Source organism: Mustela nivalis (assembly GCF_964662115.1).
Source record: "Mustela nivalis genome assembly, chromosome: 17".
Taxonomy (NCBI): domain Eukaryota; kingdom Metazoa; phylum Chordata; class Mammalia; order Carnivora; family Mustelidae; genus Mustela; species Mustela nivalis.
This window is the reverse complement of record NC_139036.1, coordinates 15,191,633-15,209,627: the sequence shown is the minus strand read 5'-3', so window position 1 is coordinate 15,209,627 and position 17,995 is coordinate 15,191,633. Positions and strand designations below refer to the sequence as shown.

At 54.3% G+C, this 17,995-nt stretch overlaps 1 protein-coding gene across 6 annotated transcripts in view; it reads right to left on the bottom strand.

Moving 5' to 3' along the window:
• EPN2 (epsin 2) overlaps window positions 1-17,995 on the bottom strand; it is an 82,651-nt gene that overhangs the window by 12,843 nt on the left and 51,813 nt on the right. For 3 of the 6 annotated variants that reach the window (XM_082706910.1, XM_082706908.1, XM_082706911.1), the window contains 4 exons: window positions 11,285-11,397; window positions 9,443-9,535; window positions 8,227-8,401; window positions 7,307-7,384 (listed from right to left, as the gene is read on the bottom strand). In XM_082706910.1, the coding sequence (XP_082563036.1) occupies window positions 7,307-7,384; window positions 8,227-8,401; window positions 9,443-9,535; window positions 11,285-11,397 (459 nt within the window). The remainder of the gene's footprint in view (window positions 1-7,306; window positions 7,385-8,226; window positions 8,402-9,442; window positions 9,536-11,284; window positions 11,398-17,995) is intronic. The other 3 variants (XM_082706912.1, XM_082706909.1, XM_082706913.1) reach the window with 1 other exon arrangement.

The following is a 17,995-nucleotide window of genomic DNA, read 5'->3' as shown; positions in this document are numbered from 1 at the left end:
AAAATAAAATGCATTTTACCATTGTTCTTGAAAGAAAGAGGATTTTACTAGGAAGGGAATCCAAGGCCACGGTTTTTCTTCCAGTCCCCTGAAGATCTCAACCCATGGGCTTCAGGGGCTTGCCGCCCCTTTTCCATGGACCGTCCACCCCCTGTGGGTTTAGCATGTGGGGACTTCTTTTATTATATCCTGCTTACAAATCACTAGGCTTCCTGGATCTGAGCAGTAGCGCCTTGCTGCAAACCTAAAAACCCTCAATCACTCTTTTTTCAAACCTAAACTCTTCTGGAACTCCAAAGAGAATGTGTGTTAGATGTCCTCATTCTGCCTCTGCTTCCCCAGCCACGCTGACCTCCCAACCGCTCCCCAGATGCACCAAAGGGCACGTCCACTGCCTGTGGCCTCTAGGCCTCTAGGTCCGATCTTTCTCCCTCTTCTTGCCTTCACTAACTCCTGGAATCATTCAGCCTTCTTTCAGAGCACTCGTGTGCCTCACAGTCTCCCTGGGCTGTGACCCCCTCCTCGGGGCACAGGTGGGCCCCTCCCCTGCAGGTGGGAGGGTAGCACCGGAGACAATGTGGCTGAGCTCCGAGGCTCAGAGAGGGCAGGTAGGAAGGGCAGTGACTGCCAGTCTCATAGAAGAGCAGGGATGCTCCCCACGCTTGCGGGAGGACCCATAGCCCAGAGCCCCATTCCTGGGCATGCCCCTCTTAGCACCCCTAGCAGCCGTGTAAGGGGATGGACGTGGGGAGGACGGTCCTTGACTTTCAGAAATGTGAAGCCTCTGCTAGGTGTTCTGCTGTACTGGCTTTCTCTTCTGGCCCCTGAGATGCTGAGTGCCTTTAGAGCGGGCCTGTCCAGCCTGTATCAGCTGCCACCTTGACTTCTGGCTGACAGCAAGTGGGAGAGGTACAGGGAAGGGGAGGACAGGCTGCCTTTGCTACTTCCCAGACTTGTCACTGCAACCGCAGTAACGCTGGGAGCTGGACACGGGCCAAGGCAGATTCTGACTTGCAATGTTCATTCCCACCATCCCTGGGACACGTAAGCCTGTCAACTCCTGTGAGGACTAGGGGCTGCTGCTGCCTCAAACCCAAAACGCTCTGGAGGCCTCCAGAAATAGCTGCCTCCCTCAAGAAGCTGCTGTGACCTTTCCCTCCTGGTCTTCTCAGAACCACACACAGAGCCACAGTGACGGCAACTGCTCTCCCCAGGCCCACCTCTGCTGGGCATGACACAGGGCCTAGCAGGACACTGGTCCCAGCTGGAATCACACTGTGGGGCAGACTGTTGCTCTGTCCCCACATGGTGCCTCGCAGAGCCTGGGCTCTGCAGATCAACTAGAGCAAAAAACATAGTAGAAACTATGTCCAGGAGAGAGCAGGAGGGGGAGGAGATGGGCTGTGTGCTCAGAGCTGTCTGGGATGCAGTGCAGAAGCCCTGGGATTAGGTCCACAGAAAGACCTGGGCCAGGCTGCTTCGAGCTTCCTGTGAGAGCGGGGCTGTTAACACAGCTTCTGCAGCCTCCCCTTGCTCACCAGCAACCGCGACAACTGAACGCACTTGTGTCAGGAGACGCCGGCTACCCATTCCACAACCTCCTCCCCCGCCAGCTCACCCGCACCGGAAGGACACGGCTCGGAGTCTCACAGGCATTCCTGTGCAGCCCTGACCACCAGGCACTGTGGGAGAGCAACTGTCCTTCCCTCCTCGCCCTCGTCAGGGGACTCTCGGGTCATTTTCCAGCACCGTTCCCCATTTCTCCTGAAAGACACCCTGATTTTCCTTGGGAGAATTACCCCCTCGCTTACTCCCAAGTCCCAGTCCGAGTGGAAATGACCTTGCTCTGGCAAAAAGGGAGGGTTTCCACCAGCTAACGTCATCCTGCCAAGTCTGCTGCTCCCAACGCCCCACTCCCAAACCCCAGATGGTGGAGGGGCTACTGAGAAATCCTCCCCATCCCTGGACTGTGGGCTGGGAACACGAGGGAGCCCCAAGGCAGCAGGACCTGGAGCTTCTGAGGCCAGAGGGGAGAGGTCCCGGGCCCAGCGGGTAGGGTCCTGGTAATGATCTCTGAGCCAGTACATTAAGTTCTCCGTCTCTCCTGAAGCTGTCTGCAGGGCAGTTTCCTAAATAGACTGCCTCCCCAAGCCATTGCGGATGTGGAGGGATTGGGCACGTGCATGCGTGTGTGTGTGTGTGTGTGTGTGTGTGTTTGTGAGAAGGCACGATCGCCACCCTACAGCCTCCACACGACCTCAGGCCACAGCCACCCAGCAGCCCTGAGCCCCTCATATGGCCCGCACCCCCTGCTCTTGCTCGTGTGGGACTCTGTCTCCCCAGCCAGGGAGTAGTTCACAGAATTGGGCCGGGTCTGCTTGGCCCACTCTGCTCCTGCTCCCTGGGCTCAGAACAGGGCCTCCCACACCCAAGACTCTCAGCAGCTAAGCGGGGGCTGAAGGGAAGCCCTGAAGGGTCGGGGGAACCAGAGAACCCCGGGGCTGGAGGGACTTTGCATTTCTTATGCTCAAACCGCCTCCAGCAAGGCGTCCTTGAACACTGGAGTTCAGTGATCGCGTCTTCTGGACGATTCCAGGTAACTGCCTGCATCAGGCGTGAGACACACCCACAGGCGGGAGCCGTCTGGCCTCTGATGGTGCATAGAGCACTCCCACACCTTGGACTGGACAGCGCGTCCCTCACCAGGCCGTTCAGAGGCCCCGGAGAAGCAGTTTTGAGCTGTGGTCATCCTCAGGAACCTCTGCAGGGATGTCAGGACAACACACCGTCTCCTCCCTTCATACACACATACTCTGGCAGGGCCTGGGCGTCTGGAGTCTTAGAAGCTCCCCAGGTGACTAGAATGGCAGCCGGGGTGAGGGAGAGCCGCTAAGTTTCTGCACACTCAGGTGCTGGGCCAAGGCTTCTTGGAAGTGGGGGCCACCATCAGAGGGCCAGCTGGACACAGAGGCCAGCGGGGCCCAGCCCCACCCCCCACCAGATGGGAGGTCCTCGGAGTCACCCTGCTCTACCTGAGCAACAGCTGGCTGGCATTCCCCAGGCCCAGGCTCAGGTCCAGCCTCTGTGAGAGACACAAGAATGTATCCACTGCAGTCAGCACAGGGGGTCCCAGGGGCCGGTGACTGCGGGACAGGTGAGGCAGTCCTGTGGACCAGTGGACCGTGTCTTCCCGAGCACGACGCCTGAAGCACATGTCCAACAGCACACAGGAATTTACCAAGGTAACAAGTAAGCACCCAGGGCTCACGGGAACCCAGGCAGCCCAGGCCCTCGGCTGCTACCCTCCTGGCCTCCACACGCGGGCCATGCCATGTGCAAGAGCAGCTCTGGCCTGTATCCAGACCCTCTCTCAGACAACAGGGCTCCAAACACGCTAGCTATTCCCCAAGCTCACAAACACAGATGAGTAAGTGTCGAACCGAAGTCCTGCCATCTTTCTGGAAGTATTCTACCCACCCAAACGCTGCGACCTGCGAGGCCGCCGATGCTGTGTGTACCTTCACGCCTCCTCCCAAAGCCGGCACTGCGCTGAGCTGGGCACTGCCACCCGGCAGCCGGGGCCGTCCCCAGAGATGGTGGCTTGCAGACAAGGCTTCTACCCAGAGCCCCCTACTGCTGCGCAATGCCACCCAAACATTGTTCGGGAGCCTTACGGTGACTTCCCCCAGGCCCTGCTTCCCTGTGAGAACTTGCTCAAACAACAAAACCCACAGTGCGGCCGAGAGCTGTGAATCCTGCAAAGGCCCAGAAAGCAGCCCCAGCCCGCCGGCGCTGCCACGCTCAGGGAGCTCTGGACACGGAAGGAAAGATGCCCTTGGTTCAAACCCTGGCCAGTCATCCAGATGGCCCTGGATAAGCAGCGCTGGCTTGAGGAGCTTTGGCAGGCTTCCACGGGTGGTGGCAGGGACCTACGTGCGTTCGGACCACCATGCTGTCTGCTCCACAGCAGCCACAAGTCATGGGAGACCACAACGGGCACCTCGCTCCCCTCAAACCTGGGGGAGACAGGGAACGTGGGCTACGTGGGCTCTCCCATGTGGGAAAGCAGGCGGCAGCGGGGGCTGACACAGCAGGCCCCCAGTGAACGCCTGCTGACAGTGAGGCCGCGGGACCTGGGCCCCCGTCTTTCTCCTCCATGAATGGACAGTAGCTTTGCTGCAAGGCTCTTCTGTGCTCTGTCCTTCATGTCCTTGAAAGGACCCGGGCCACGCCACACACCCAATAAATAAATGCTTGTTGAAAGCACGAGTGAATGAGAGCAAAGGAGGATGGAACCCAGGGCAGAGAGATCAAGCAGCTTCCGGCCTCGTCCTCTGTGGGCCCATTCATAGTGAGCACGTGTCCCGGGGCCCCTCACCCGCCGGCCCAGCTCCTCCGAAGTCTCACATATGAATATTCATGTGCACAGGGGGGCCATCACATAGTGGGGTCACAGAACTGAGGGGTGGGGGTCACCAAGAAACCAGCAACACCACCTGCTGCCCCGGGGCAGAAGCCGGCCTCTGTCCCGGCCCGGGGAGCGAGCAGGTCCGTGGCGGCCAAGGCCTTCTGAATCACCAGGCTTCGGACCCCTGTCTCCCCAGGTGGCTGCTTATGCATCTGGAGCAGAGGAAGCGCCCAACGGACCCGGTGGGCGCCAACTTCCTCCTCTCAGTCCTCAGCACTTCCTCCCAAGGCCTGGTTGACAGAGCAGCTCCCAGTGCCACTTGGAAAGAACTGGAAACGGCAGGGCTGGCTACAAAGAGCGGCTTTCCAAACAGTGTTCCTTTCATCCAGAGGGCACAACTATCAGGGCTCGGGCGGAGACTCTCGATCTTTCCAATTTATGAATGTGTTTCCGGGCAATGGGGTGGCCCAGGAAACACACCCAAGCAGGTTTCACTAGTGACTTGTCGGTACGTCTGACAGCATGTCTTGCTGTGAAGGATGGAGGAGAAGGCGCGGTTCCCACCCTCCCACAGAGCTGAGAAAGCAGAGTGCAGGAACGCCGCCATCTCTGGGGACAGCCCTGAGCTGCTGCAGTGTCCCAGCCCAGCACTGTCCCACTGGAGCCTCTAACGCTCATCACACAGTGCAAACAGAAATACTCCTACCTACTTGTAAAACTGTAGATACAGTATGACCTGAACTACGTACAAGCAAGGGCCCAGAAAATACAGGAAGCAAAAAAGCTTATGTGTCAGCACTGGTTCCCTCTCAATCCTAGAATCGGAAGTGACTTTTCCAGGATCTGCTTGGCCACAAAAGGTTTCTGCTGTGGTCCAAGATGGCATGATAAGCACTGAACCTGCCCCTGACTTGCCCTGTGGCCACAGAGGAATGAACGGCCTCTCTGGGCTTTGGCGTCCCGTTTCCTCCCCAGGTCCTTGGTTAAAATGCAAAGTGTGTCAGAACCAAGGAGAGGGCCCTGGGCTGGGCAGGAGATAACAGATGCCAAACTAGCTGTGTCTAAACCACGCTGACCCCCACCCCCATGGATATATTCCCCAACCATATTCTCAATTTTTAAAATTCACTGTGACCATTTAAAAATAGATTTCAAAAATTTAGGTTTCAATCTTCTCTTTAAAGAATTGGATTCACAGGGGCGCCTGCGTGGCCCAGTGGGTTGGGCCGCTGCCTTCGGCTCAGGTCATGATCTCAGGGTCCTGGGATCGAGTCCCGCATCGGGCTCTCTGCTCAGCGGGGAGCCTGCTTCCTCCTCTCTCTCTCTCTGCCTGCCTCTCTGCCTGCTTGTGATTTCTCTCTGTCAAATAAATAAATAAAATCTTAAAAAAAAAAAAAAAAAGAATTGGATTCACAGTAGTCAAAAAGTGGAAACAACCCTGAAGTCCATCAGCTGTTAAACGGTTAAACACAACATGGTCTGCTATAAAACGGAGTATCATTCAGCCAAAAAAGGGAACAACAGAGGGACACACGCTACTACACAGATGAACTCTGAAAACGTTATGCTAAGTGAAAGAAACAAAGGCCATATCTGGTCCGACTTCATTACGTGTCTGAAATATCCAGAACAGTTCGAGAGACAGAAACCAGCAGCTACCACAGGACAGACAGAGAGGCAACAAGGAGTGATTGCTCAGTGGGGACGGAGTGATGGAAACATCCCGGAATCAGCAGTGAGGGCTGCCCGGTACCATGAATGGCTACGAACTACCGCACTGTCCACCCACAGACACAGCACCCCTAGGTGAGGGATAGCTGCCACTGGGCACCAGCTGCGTGCAACGGTGTGAGAACCCCAACAGCGAGAGGTGGCCCCACTCTGCCCACCAGAAGACTCCCCAGCACTCCGTGAGGCCAGTCTCTGGCTCAATCAAGACACCCAGCTCCGAGGCACACAGTACCGTCCACCAGCCAAAGGAAGGGAAGAACCACCTCGTTCATGGAAAACTCGTAAATCTGGTCTCTCTTGACCAGGTAACACACACCCTTAGTAAGTTAAGTGGAACAGTATAAAAAAGGTAGACAGTGGAAGTCTGTTCCCCAGCCCACCCCCAGGCCCCACGCCAACCACCTCCCATCAGCCACTGACTCAGCACAATTCAATCCTCTTCCCCTCTGGCTTCCACCCGGACTGCTTCCTCTCCTGGCCGCTAGAAAAACGTGCAGTCTGCGTAATGACCCATTACACAACTGTGAAAGGGATCAAGAATCTTTCCTGAGGAACATCCTACCCATAACTCAAGGAGGCCAGCACCTTACAGAGGAACTATTTTCAGATTTAGTACAAAAGTCAAGAGCCACTGTCTGGAAGGGGCCCAGGTGGGCATTTCCAGAGCTGCCTTTGCTATCCCCATGTAGGCTAAGCAAAACTTTAGCCCACAAGCTCCCCAGGGACATAGCACACAGGCCACCGACCACATGAACTGCCAAGCTCCCTGCTGCCATGAGACTCTGGCTTTCAGTGAGTGAGACCTGTAGGCCATTTGGCCTGCAGTCTGACTCCAGGCCCAGAGGGCTGCTGCCAAATGGAGTCTGGGGATCTGCCCAGGTCCCCGAGGCCAACCGCATTGCCAAAGGACATCTGGGACTGACAGAGCCTTCTGGATATGACTGCCAAGCCCCGAGTGGGCAGAGCCCTGACCCCACGCCCCTGCTCCCCATGGCATGTCTCACACCCACCAAACCACTGCATGCTCTTCGGCTCTCACAAGGCCAGCCCTCCACTGGGGACACCCTTGCCACATGCTCGCCAGCCTCCTGAACTAAGTCCCATCCCAGGATGCTGGTATACCCACCTTGCCCACACCCACCCAAGACCTTGAGGCAAGACCATTACCTGTTTGTGTGTGGGTCCCTGGATAGCACGACAGAGCCTGGCATTTGGCACACTTCGGCAAACATCCAGGGAACCGAGCTGAATACGGAAGATGGTTCCAGTTTGGGGAAACAGAGACCCCAAAGAGATACAGGCAAGTTGCCACAAAATATACAAATGCAAGTTCCTAAACAGATCAGCTGAGGCTGGCAGGGCTTGGAGCACCCAGAGGGAACCTCCCAGAGCAGCAGGCTGGGTTGGAAGCCACCACCAAGCCCGCAGGCCAAGCCCTGCGTCCAGCGATCACGAAACCCCATGCCCAAGATTTCTACCCAGATTATACTGATTGTGTCACACTCATGATGCAAATATTCTCCCACAGATTCTCTTACATGTGGCATTAAACGGAACTTTAAAACAATCCATTTATCCTAGTAAATGGACTTACTGTTACTTTAAGTAACAAGCAAGCAGAATGACAGCAAATGTATCTTTTCATTAGTGATCACAGTACTCACATCCTAATTTCCGCTAATTACAGTAACCTGATTGAGATGTTTCATGCTGTGTCTTATAGCTTCTTTACCTGGGGTGCTGGGTGCAATTCTGAGGCCAAGAGACTGGACACATGTCCCAGAAGAGGGCCAAAGCATTTTTGACGTGTGTGGGAAGCAGAGAGGAAGTCAGCTTTCCCTCTACCGAAGCAGAAAACCATTCAAAACAGGAGAGCACTGTACCACAGTCATCAGGAGGACGGGACTGGGTGTTACAGTCCGGTAACACCTGAGAGGGGGACTGGAGAAGCCTGGGCACCCATCACCAAAGACCTACCCCACTCCCACCTCTACCGGATGAGAGAGCAGGAAGCTCGGCCCCAAGGCCCCAAGGCCCTTCACACCTCTAGCAGGCAGGCAGGGGACACAAATGAGGAGGGTATTTACCGAACGGTGGCCAGGGGTCTGAAGTGCTGGCTGGGGCCGCCGGCCCGCCCCAAGGGTTTGTCTGGTTAGCTGAGGCTGACCGGCCCCAAGGCTCTGCTTTCTGGGCAGCAGGGCCTGAGCTGGGGAGGGCGTCCATTAAATCCAACAGAGTAGTCTGCTGTGGGTGGGAGCCATGCTTTTGAGACAAAGAGAGGGGACAGGTTTTACTTTGCTACAGTTAACAGCAAATATCTATGAGTTAGCCATTAGCAGTAAATACCATGCCTCTTGGGACTAGAAGCCCTCTGGGCGGGGCCAAGAGGAAACTGAGCAGGCCCCCATGTCCTCCCATCTCCTGCCCCACCTGGCCCACCACACCAAGGACCCACTTCCCACTCCAGCCCAGGCTCCACCCACTTCCTCACCCCAGCCCAGGCTCCACCCCCCTGCCTAGGCTCCACCCACTTCCCCACTACAGCAGAGGCTCCACCCACATTGAGCCCTTTACTTTGGGCTCAAAGCCCATCCCTTTGCAAACAGCCCCAGGATTTTCCAGGATAACACAGGCTTTGCACCAGGCTGCAGCATCCCTCCAAAATGCTGTCCCCACCCACCCACCTGGGTGTCCCCTGCAGCCAGCCATTATCCAGGCCCCCTCTCCCAGGGCCTGCCTTGCCCTCCAGCTCCCACAGCCACCAGAGCTGCTGTCAGGGACCCTGTGGCACCCTGATATGGGAGACTACCAGAACCCAGGCACGGTGATGGGGGTCGGGGAGAGCCTGTCTTGTGACCAGAGGAGCTTGTGGGAGCAGAATCATGTCCTGGTTGCCTCAGGCCCCATGCGGGCAGCCTGGTGCAGGGTAAGGCTAATGACGGCCGCGAAGCCCAGCACTACTGAGCCTTTCCCTGTGCCAGGACTCTGTTCCAAAGCACCAGACACTCGGCTCCTGTAACAGTCACCTGACCACAAGGCTACCACTCGCTGGTGTACAGGGGAGGAAACTGAGGCCCCAGTCCACAGACGCCCCTTGCCAGCGCCCACCTTCTCTCCGGCTGGTCTCGGGAGAGCCTCTGGAGGAACGGCACAGACGGGGGTGTTTTCAGTCACGTCCTCCCCTCACTCGTGCTCATCACGGAGGGGTATACAGAAGGCATCCTGCCCTGTGGGTTGGGCTTGGACGCTGGGCAACCACTGTGGGACTGGCTCCCACACTGACCTCTCCGATGAGGCACTTACCTCCTTCTTTTTGGGAACCTTAACCGTGTCTCTTCGGCTTTCTTCTAGGGCCATCTGTAATCTGAGGTCATCACCCCGCCTGAGGCGTTCTTCCTGCAGAGGACAATGGCACTGTAACAACATCACTGAGTGCAACAGAACAAAGCAACACCTGAAGCGAACATGGGTAACAAAATCTGACCACGCGGTATTGCAAAGGAAGATCAGAAAACAACCTGTAATACAGTTATTCTGTCCTGCGAGTGTGGCCCAGAGGGCTCGTCCCCCCGCCCCGTGTGGCTTCCCTGGTTTTGGGGTCCCAGTGGGCAGATGGGTGGGGGGGAGGGGCACAGACACCACCAAGTCCCGGGAAAGGGAACACTTATTCTACAATGCTTTTATCTTAAAATGAAAATGGCTTTATATTCTAATTAAAGAAGCAATGCATCTCCTTGTAAAATACAAAAGCCTGAGAGCCCAGAAAGGAATCAGGAAGAGGGTGCAAATCACCTATCACTGCATGTTTATTTCCAGGATTTCAAAAAGAAAGTATTCATTATACAGTTGACCCTCCAACAACACGGGCATTAGGGGAACCAATCCCCACCCTGAAAATCCACATATAAATGTTGACTCCTTAAAAACCTAACTACTAAGAGCCAACTGCTGACTGGAACCCAAGTAAGTCACCGAATGCATATTCTGTGTATGTGTGACTATGCTGTGTTCTTATAATAAACTAAGCTGAAAAAATGTTATTAATAAATTAAGAAACAGGTAATAAATTTACAGCCCTGTACTTATTGACAAGAATCCACACTTAAGTGGAGTTGTACAGCCCAAAACTCGTGTTCTTTAAGGGTCACCTGTACCTAATTAATATTTGTTTAAGGCGAAGTCACCCCATGCAGAAGACTGGGCTGTCCAAGCTTTTATGTCATCATGAAACAGAAATAAGTTCCTTGCATTTTACTTATTACAAATATGATTAATCACAGAGATGAGTTATGGACTAAAATGGGCTCTGACTGTCTGTCTGTCCGTCCCTGCACTCCTGCCCCTTCTTCCTGGACCGTCTGGGACAGAGCCAGGCATCCACAGGGATGGATCTAACAGCTGGGCTTTCCCTACTGTGAACAGGGAGGCTGTAACAGAAACTGTCCACCCCCCTGAGGTTCAGGAGGTTCCAGTTATAGCGACACAGATCAGCCACTTCCGTCCAACTCTCCCTAATATCTGCGTCTGTGCATCACTTCTAGGCGACAGAGCGCCTCATGCTACCTGACTCCATCCACCCTCCCTCGCCCAAGGTCAGCAGGGACAGACCTGATCACTGGGACCAAAGGGACGACAGCTCTGAAAGGTCATTTCCAACACGCCTTTCCCTCCTTCTCCATGCTAAAGGCAGGCGTGATTATTAGAGAAAAACAGGAACTGAGAAAAAAATTGAAACTGCACAAACAGCCGTCGTCGAAACATCATAAGGGTTCTCACTATCTGCAGTTTTCCCTCCCAGCCTTGTTTCTCAGCATTTAGATGTTCCTGACCTATCTTCCAAACTGCCTTCCCTGGGGGCTGAGCCCACATGCCTTGCACGAAGGGACCACGATACATGGCTGTGTCTACAGCAGTGTTTCTGGGGAGCCCTGTGACCAGCTCACCCACTGGCCCACAAAAAGGACCCCCTCCCTGACCGGGGGTGGGGGTGTAGTGGCAGTGGGTGGCACGAGCACCGCTACGGCAACGCCCAGTCCCATCTGGGGAAACAATGAGGCCAGGGCCTGCTTCTGTCACTGTCCCTGCTGTGACCCATGCCCCACCTAGGGACCCCCCAGCGTGCAGTCCCACCTGCCTGGCACCAACCTGCTCAGCGACTTCTCTGCTCATGGCAAGTGCCAGCTGCAGCTGTAGCTCCTCTTCTCCGCTGGTCTGTGGCCGGGCCTGCTCCAGCTCAGAGGACACCCTCGGGGAAGTGGCTGTGGGGGAAAAGCAAAGTCACCACATGCGCAGAACAGGCTGGAGCTAGTGGTCACCTGGTCAGACCACTCTGTCTCCACCTCACACCCACAAAACCCGACAACATGGGCGCCGTAAAGGGAAGGTCTGCGAGTACATCCAGGTTAAAATCCAGTAACACCAACACGTGGATTCTCAGGGATGTAAGCCACGTGGCCGGCGGCCATCAAGGCAAGTGGCCTTCCAGGGCAAGGGAGGATTAGAACCTCTGTCTTCACTGCAGAGCTGCCCTCCTTCAAAGAGAGAAACTACCTTTTTTTTTTTTTTTTTTTTTTACAAGATCAGAAGTATTGCTCTTGAACATCCAGATCAAAGAGTGCCATTCATACAAGCACAGGGCTAGACCAAGAACTTCACTCAGAATTCCCACAACATTTAAGAATCTACTTTGGATCTCATGGTGGTAAAAACCAGGGAAAATGAAGCCCAATTGTTTCTGCAGCAACCCCGGAAGTTTTTGTTTTCTATGTAAAACTGCATCAACTTGGGAAAAACACTTTTTTTTTTTTTTTTGCTATTATCAATAGTTAGCTAGTATCAACTCAACAAGTTAGCTAGTATCAACACTTGCAAGCAGCTCCTGGAAAGACAGTTTTACTGAAGGGATGAGATGTGGACTCCTGGCTGATGCAGGATACCTCCAAGAAAGGCATCTTTACACGTTCACATTCATCACACCGGCCTGGGCCTCCCCAGACGGAAAACGTCAGGGCTCACACGGCCATCGGGATTTTGGTGCATCAGGGAGTGTAGGTATCTCCAGAAACCAGACACAAAACTTTGGGAGCACGGTGCCACCTCTGCCTTCACCACAGGAGAGGGTCCACGGCTTCTCTGAAATTTTCAAAGCCAGGTCCCACTGCCTCCGATGGTTCCCCACTGAGCGTCTACACACGCCATCCCCTCTGCTCACCCAGCCAACTCCTCTGTTCTCAGAGCTCAGCCCCGCCGCCCTGATCCTCCTGGACCACCCTCCTCACTGGTGCTGGGTCAGCAGCCCCTCCTCGACACAGCACTTCCCCTACCGTGCCGTTTGGTAGATCATGCCAGAAGGTACGCTCCTTGAGGAGGCTCCACACCTGTCTTCTCACCATTACATCCATCCTCAAAGTTTGGCAGAGCTGCTGGCAAATACCCACTGGCCAGATGCACAGAAGCATGAAGAGATGGATGGACGGACAGATGGAGAATTCAATTTCGTGGCAGATGGGTACTTGCTTGAAAATGCTCTAAGTGTATATCAGTTTTCTTCCTTCTCTCATTATGTCCCTTCCAGCAAACGCAACCATTACCACTCACCCACCCAAATGCTGCTCCAACCTAAAACTCCAATCCAAATTTGCTGCTTAGGACTGCCTCTTTGGGAGAAAGTAAATAAGGTCAGGAATGATTCCTGGAAGGTGAGGTTTCCAGTTGGCTAGGCTCTGGTTATCGGAAACAAAACAGGAAAAAAGGACTAGGTATAATTAGGGTCATAGGAGGACCAGGCAGGGCTGTAAGGGGCAGGGGGCAGGGCAGGGCAGGAGACTGTGAAAGGCAATGCTTTCTTGCACAAGTTTTGTGTCAAACACACAAAACATACAGCTGTTAAGAGTTCATCCAGAACAGTCCCATGTCATGAAGCACAGTGCACATTTGCTGTGATTTACTGTCAACTCAAAGAATCAGGAAAAAAACAAACAAACCAGCATACAGTTGCCCCACATCTACTCTAAGCTCCATGAACAAGACAAAGATGAAAGACAAGTTGAATCCCAGGCTAGTTATATCACATTGCTTTTTCCAAAGTACTTGTTTTAAAAATACAACTAGATGGTAAGAACATGTCAAGTCCACCTTAATAATCTGGCTCATTAATAACATACCAAGACAAAAGCCACCCCCCCCTTTTTTTTTTGCTGTTGCTGGTTTTGTGCCCAAGCCTCACTGATGGGTCACAGTGCTTAGGTCTTGGGCTTTCCTGTACCTGGAGGCAAAGGTGTCCCCACCCAGACTGCTGGAGACCGAAGCCGCATGGCACCGGGGAACGGTTCTGGAGGCTTCTTCTCAGCTGACTGTGGCTCCCACACAGATCCCTGACCACCGGGCTGCCTGCTCCCAGCCTCCTTCCTGATGATCTTGGAAGCTCACGTCACAGAACTCTCTGTTTAGAACGAACACAGCACACTCGGCACCTTCATTCACTACCACACGGAAATGGGGAGTACATAAAGAAGACCTATATCCCATCCCATACCCCGAAAAAGGGCTCTGAAAAATGAGCCCCATCTTGGCTCGCCCTGGCAGGGGAAGCTGCCACTTGGCTGTACCGCCACAGGGCCCGATTCAGCGCTGCCAGGGATGAATGGGATAGGGCTCTCAACAGGGACCTTCTAGAGAAATGAGCCTCCCTTGTCCTCTGACATCTGCAAGGCCAGACTGGCTTCAAATGCAAATGGACGTGTTCCTGTCTGCCCTTAACGGATGCCTGTCGAATAATGCATAGCCAGCATTTGCGGAAATAGCTTACCACATCAATGTGGAAATTAAAGACAAAGGGTATTCCCCTAAATGCTGTGGTTTTTGTCAACGGATGTATGGCTCTCAGTTCCACAGATGGCAGAATTCACAGCCATCAGCCCCAAGAATCAGCTGAGCTGCGCACAGCAACACCCGCGGAGACGCTCTTGCCTCCGTGACAGCAGCCTGGCCCCAGAAAGGGCCCCTTGTACTCCCATACATGACAGTAAACACAGATATGCCTGTGAGACGGGCCTGAAAGCTCCCTTGTGACCAACCTGAGCCTGTCCCAGCTCCAAGGGGTTGCAGGTCCATGGTGCACAGGGACTCCTGGAAAATGCAGGTGGCCCAGCAACGGTTTTCCCACCGGCTGCCTCCTGGAGGGAAGACTGGGAACTGCCAGCGTAGGCAAATCACTAGCAGAACCACACACAGGCCATCATCCTTCTCCAACCACTAAGATGTCTTTCTGTGTACGGATCCCACCTGGAGGAACTCATCAAAGTCCTCGCTTGCTGAGGCTGAGAATCAGAAACATTGGCCAGGCCTCAATTTGATGCTTTCTGGCCTGTTACCTGGGCTGAGAAAGCCCAGGGGAAGGGCTGAAGAGGAAGGAAAGCCTACAAAGGCCAACTTTTCCCTCCAAATACAGGCTAAGAGGAAGACCAAGAAATACCTCCCACCGCAGGGAGACGAGCCCGTCTGGTGTTCACGCCAGCCCCGGGCTGTAGGAGGGACCCTGGTTCCCAAACGCACCCCTCAAGCAAAGGCTGGAAGATTTTCTAACAAAGAGGCTTCAGTTGGGCAATCTTGGGCAACTGCGAAAGAAGAAATCGAAGTAGTCAAGGTAACAGGAAAATAGGAAATCACCACTTCTCAGGGCGTTTCGCTGTCTTCCTAGAAAGCACCATGCAGCGTCTGCAGTCACACTGATTAAAGGGGCCAGGGGCGCCTGAGTGGCTCAGTCGTTAAGCATCTGCCTTTGGCTCAGGTCGTGATCTCAGGGTCCTGAGTTCGAGCCCTGCATGGGGTTGCCTGCGCAGCAGGAGGCCTGCTTCTCCTTCTCCCATTCCCTCTGCTTGTGTTCCCTCTCTCACTGTGTTTCTCTTTGTCAAATAAATAAAATCTTAAAAAAAAAAAAAAAAAGGTAACAGACATCTCCAAACACGACCTGACCGGCAAGGGCTCTGAGTAAGTGACCAGTGGGACTTGGGATAAAGCACTCTGGCCACCTGAGCCCCATACAAGGTGAGTGGCCGATCCTGGGCGCACAAGGCAGAGCTGAAACCTCGGGAAGAATGGAAGGTCACCGGGCCTCGGGGGCCAGAGAAGACCCCATCTGGATCTTAACACTGCTGCCACCTTTTATAACCCTGGGCGTGTTTGCGGACAGGTATGCTAGGGTTCAAACCCTGTCCTTGCCACTTACTAGCAGGGAGGTCACATGCAAATAAATGTCCTGCCCTCTCTGGTTCCATACCCACATCTCTAAAATGCAGACAAACGGGGTCTGTGGGAGGGGCCTGGGATGCCCAACACACAGCTGGCTCTCCTCGGAAAATGGGCCTTGCCCCAGGTCACATCTCCCTGCTCCGACCCATGACCACCAGACTACCTAGGGACTGGAGCTGTCTGGCACTCCCACTCCCCATCTTACACAGCAGAAGCTGTAAATAGGTACCTCATCATACCCTGGCCCTTCCCAGGCCTCCGTGAGAATGGGACTGGGGCCATGGTCCTTCAAGGGGGGAGACGGGGAGCGGACACTGAGCTCACAGCCAGCTTCCGCCCTCCAGTAACCGGTTCCCCGGCCGGCTGAGTTCCTTCCTCATCACTGAACTGCAGTGAAGTGCTTACTGGATCTTTCTCGATGTGGTGACACCTTCCTGTGGCTCTATGGGCCACTTCCTGAGTTACCAGTGAAACCTCGGCCACCCCCACCCAGCAGCCTGGCCCGAGCTGAGGCTTCAAAACCTGTTCTCGTGGAAGACCCTCCAGGGTCTTCATCTTACCTCCTCACAGGGAGGAGTGGGAAAGACTGTCTTCAGTCAACTGAGGCAAATTATGAGGAAATAAGTTCAGACCACCCCAGGTCACATTAAAAGAGAAAAAATATAAACACATGGTTGGGAAAGTCAAAAAGGTACAAGATGAAAAGTGCACCCAGTATCATCAGTCAGAACACTTTCAGACCAAAGGGAGTGTGTGTGTGTGTGTGTGTGTGTGTGTGTGACAATTCACGACAGAGGGACAAACCACAGCCCCCCATGCTGTAGCCACCCTCTGCCCGTCACATGACATCACCCACATCCCAGGACAATTTGGGCAAAATCTCTGATCTGACTCCAAACCAGACCCTAGACTGATTCCGGGCTCACAGAACAACAGGGCGAGGACAGAGCCAAACACCATACCACGCAGTAGACAGATGGACAAACCCAGACCTAGGGATGCTCTATGGGACAACTGGCCCAGTCTCTTAGCATATTAAGGTCACGAGAAAAAGACCATCTGCTGCAGACAGACCAAAGGGACAGGATAGTCAGAGGAAACTTGTGGTCCTCAGGGGAACAGGGGCAGGTGGGAGGGGGGTCCCCAGTTTAGACAGATCAGCTGCAAGACATGCTGGGGACAACTGACGAGACCCGAGTATGGACTGGGCACTGGTTGAGACCCGAGTATGGACTGGGCACTGGTTGAGACCTGAGTATGGACTGGATACTGGTCAAGACTGGGGCTGTGGGATAAGGGCACTGCCGCTTACTCTTCGGGAGGAGACACATACTGAGTATTTACGGGTGGATCGTGATGATGCCCGTAACTTATTTTTAAACACGACAGCATAAAAGGAAGCAGGAGCCACACCTCTCATCCTGCCCCCATTCCTCTCCCCAGAGGAAACAGCTGTTGACATTTTCTTGTGATTCTACCCAGAAAGCCACTGAATGCCTACTCCAAGTGACTATGCGTGGGCGCGCGTTTCCGACACTTAGCCCCGGGAAAGCACGGTTATGCGTGCCGCGTCTCTTTGCTGCAGCCTGATCTGGGCTGGGCGTTTTCCGAGTAAGCTACAGCCCAGCGTGGAGAGCAGGTCTGAAAGCCTGCGCTTGGATTGGGGCTCCGCTACTTCTCACCCCGCGACCTCCGTCTAGGGAGAGGATCCTCCGAGCCTCGGTTTTCTCATCTGCAAAATGGAGCCAGAGTACTTGCGTCCTAGACCCAGTGGGCTAACCTGTGGAAAGCATCAGACCAGTGCCTGTTACATGATAGTCCTACAGCTCTCCCTAGTATCTCGATGAACCCTCAGTCCTACCTACAGACCAGGGCTGGGGCTCCAAGTGAAGGGGCCCACCCAAGGTCACTCAGCCAGGGAGAGACCAAGTCTGACCCTTACAGCCTCGTTTTTTAATGCCACTCTTTTCACAGAGGAGGTAACTAGAGCCCAGAGAGGCTAAATGACTTGTTCACAGAGAGATGAATTCAAAGCAAAGTCTTAGGGCCAAACCCTATGCTTGCCCAACATCCTAAAAGTACTGCGAGACTCTCAGTCGTAACACTCAGTGGCCACCAGGCTCTGTGCTGCTCTAGGTCTGAGGGAAGTCCCTATTCTCCTGGAGTTTGTGCACCTGTAAGGACAGATGACACGGGAATAAAGAAAGCAGGGGGACGGAGTGCCCAGGGCAGAGGAGAGCTGGGCTCTCTGTGTTCAGAGGTCAGGGCAGGCCATTCAGAGCTACTGGAGCAGTGTGGGTTGGGGAAGGAGGCCGGGCACAGATAGGCGGGAGCTATACTCGGGATGGAGGGCAGAGGCCATGAGGCTGATAAAGGCTAAGGGTGCCCAGAGGGCCATGATGGAAGAGCCAAGTGGTTCTCAGGGCCCGTGGAGGGGCTTTGGAGGACGTGGGTCTATGATGAGCAGTGATGCAATCTGACTGGTCCCAGGGAGAGACAGTGGGAGCATGGGGCGGGATAGTAGCTTTGCAGGTGAGCAGTGGCTGCATTCGGGATACATTTCACTGAGAGTCCATTATATTTGAAAATGCTCCTGACCGTCCAGCC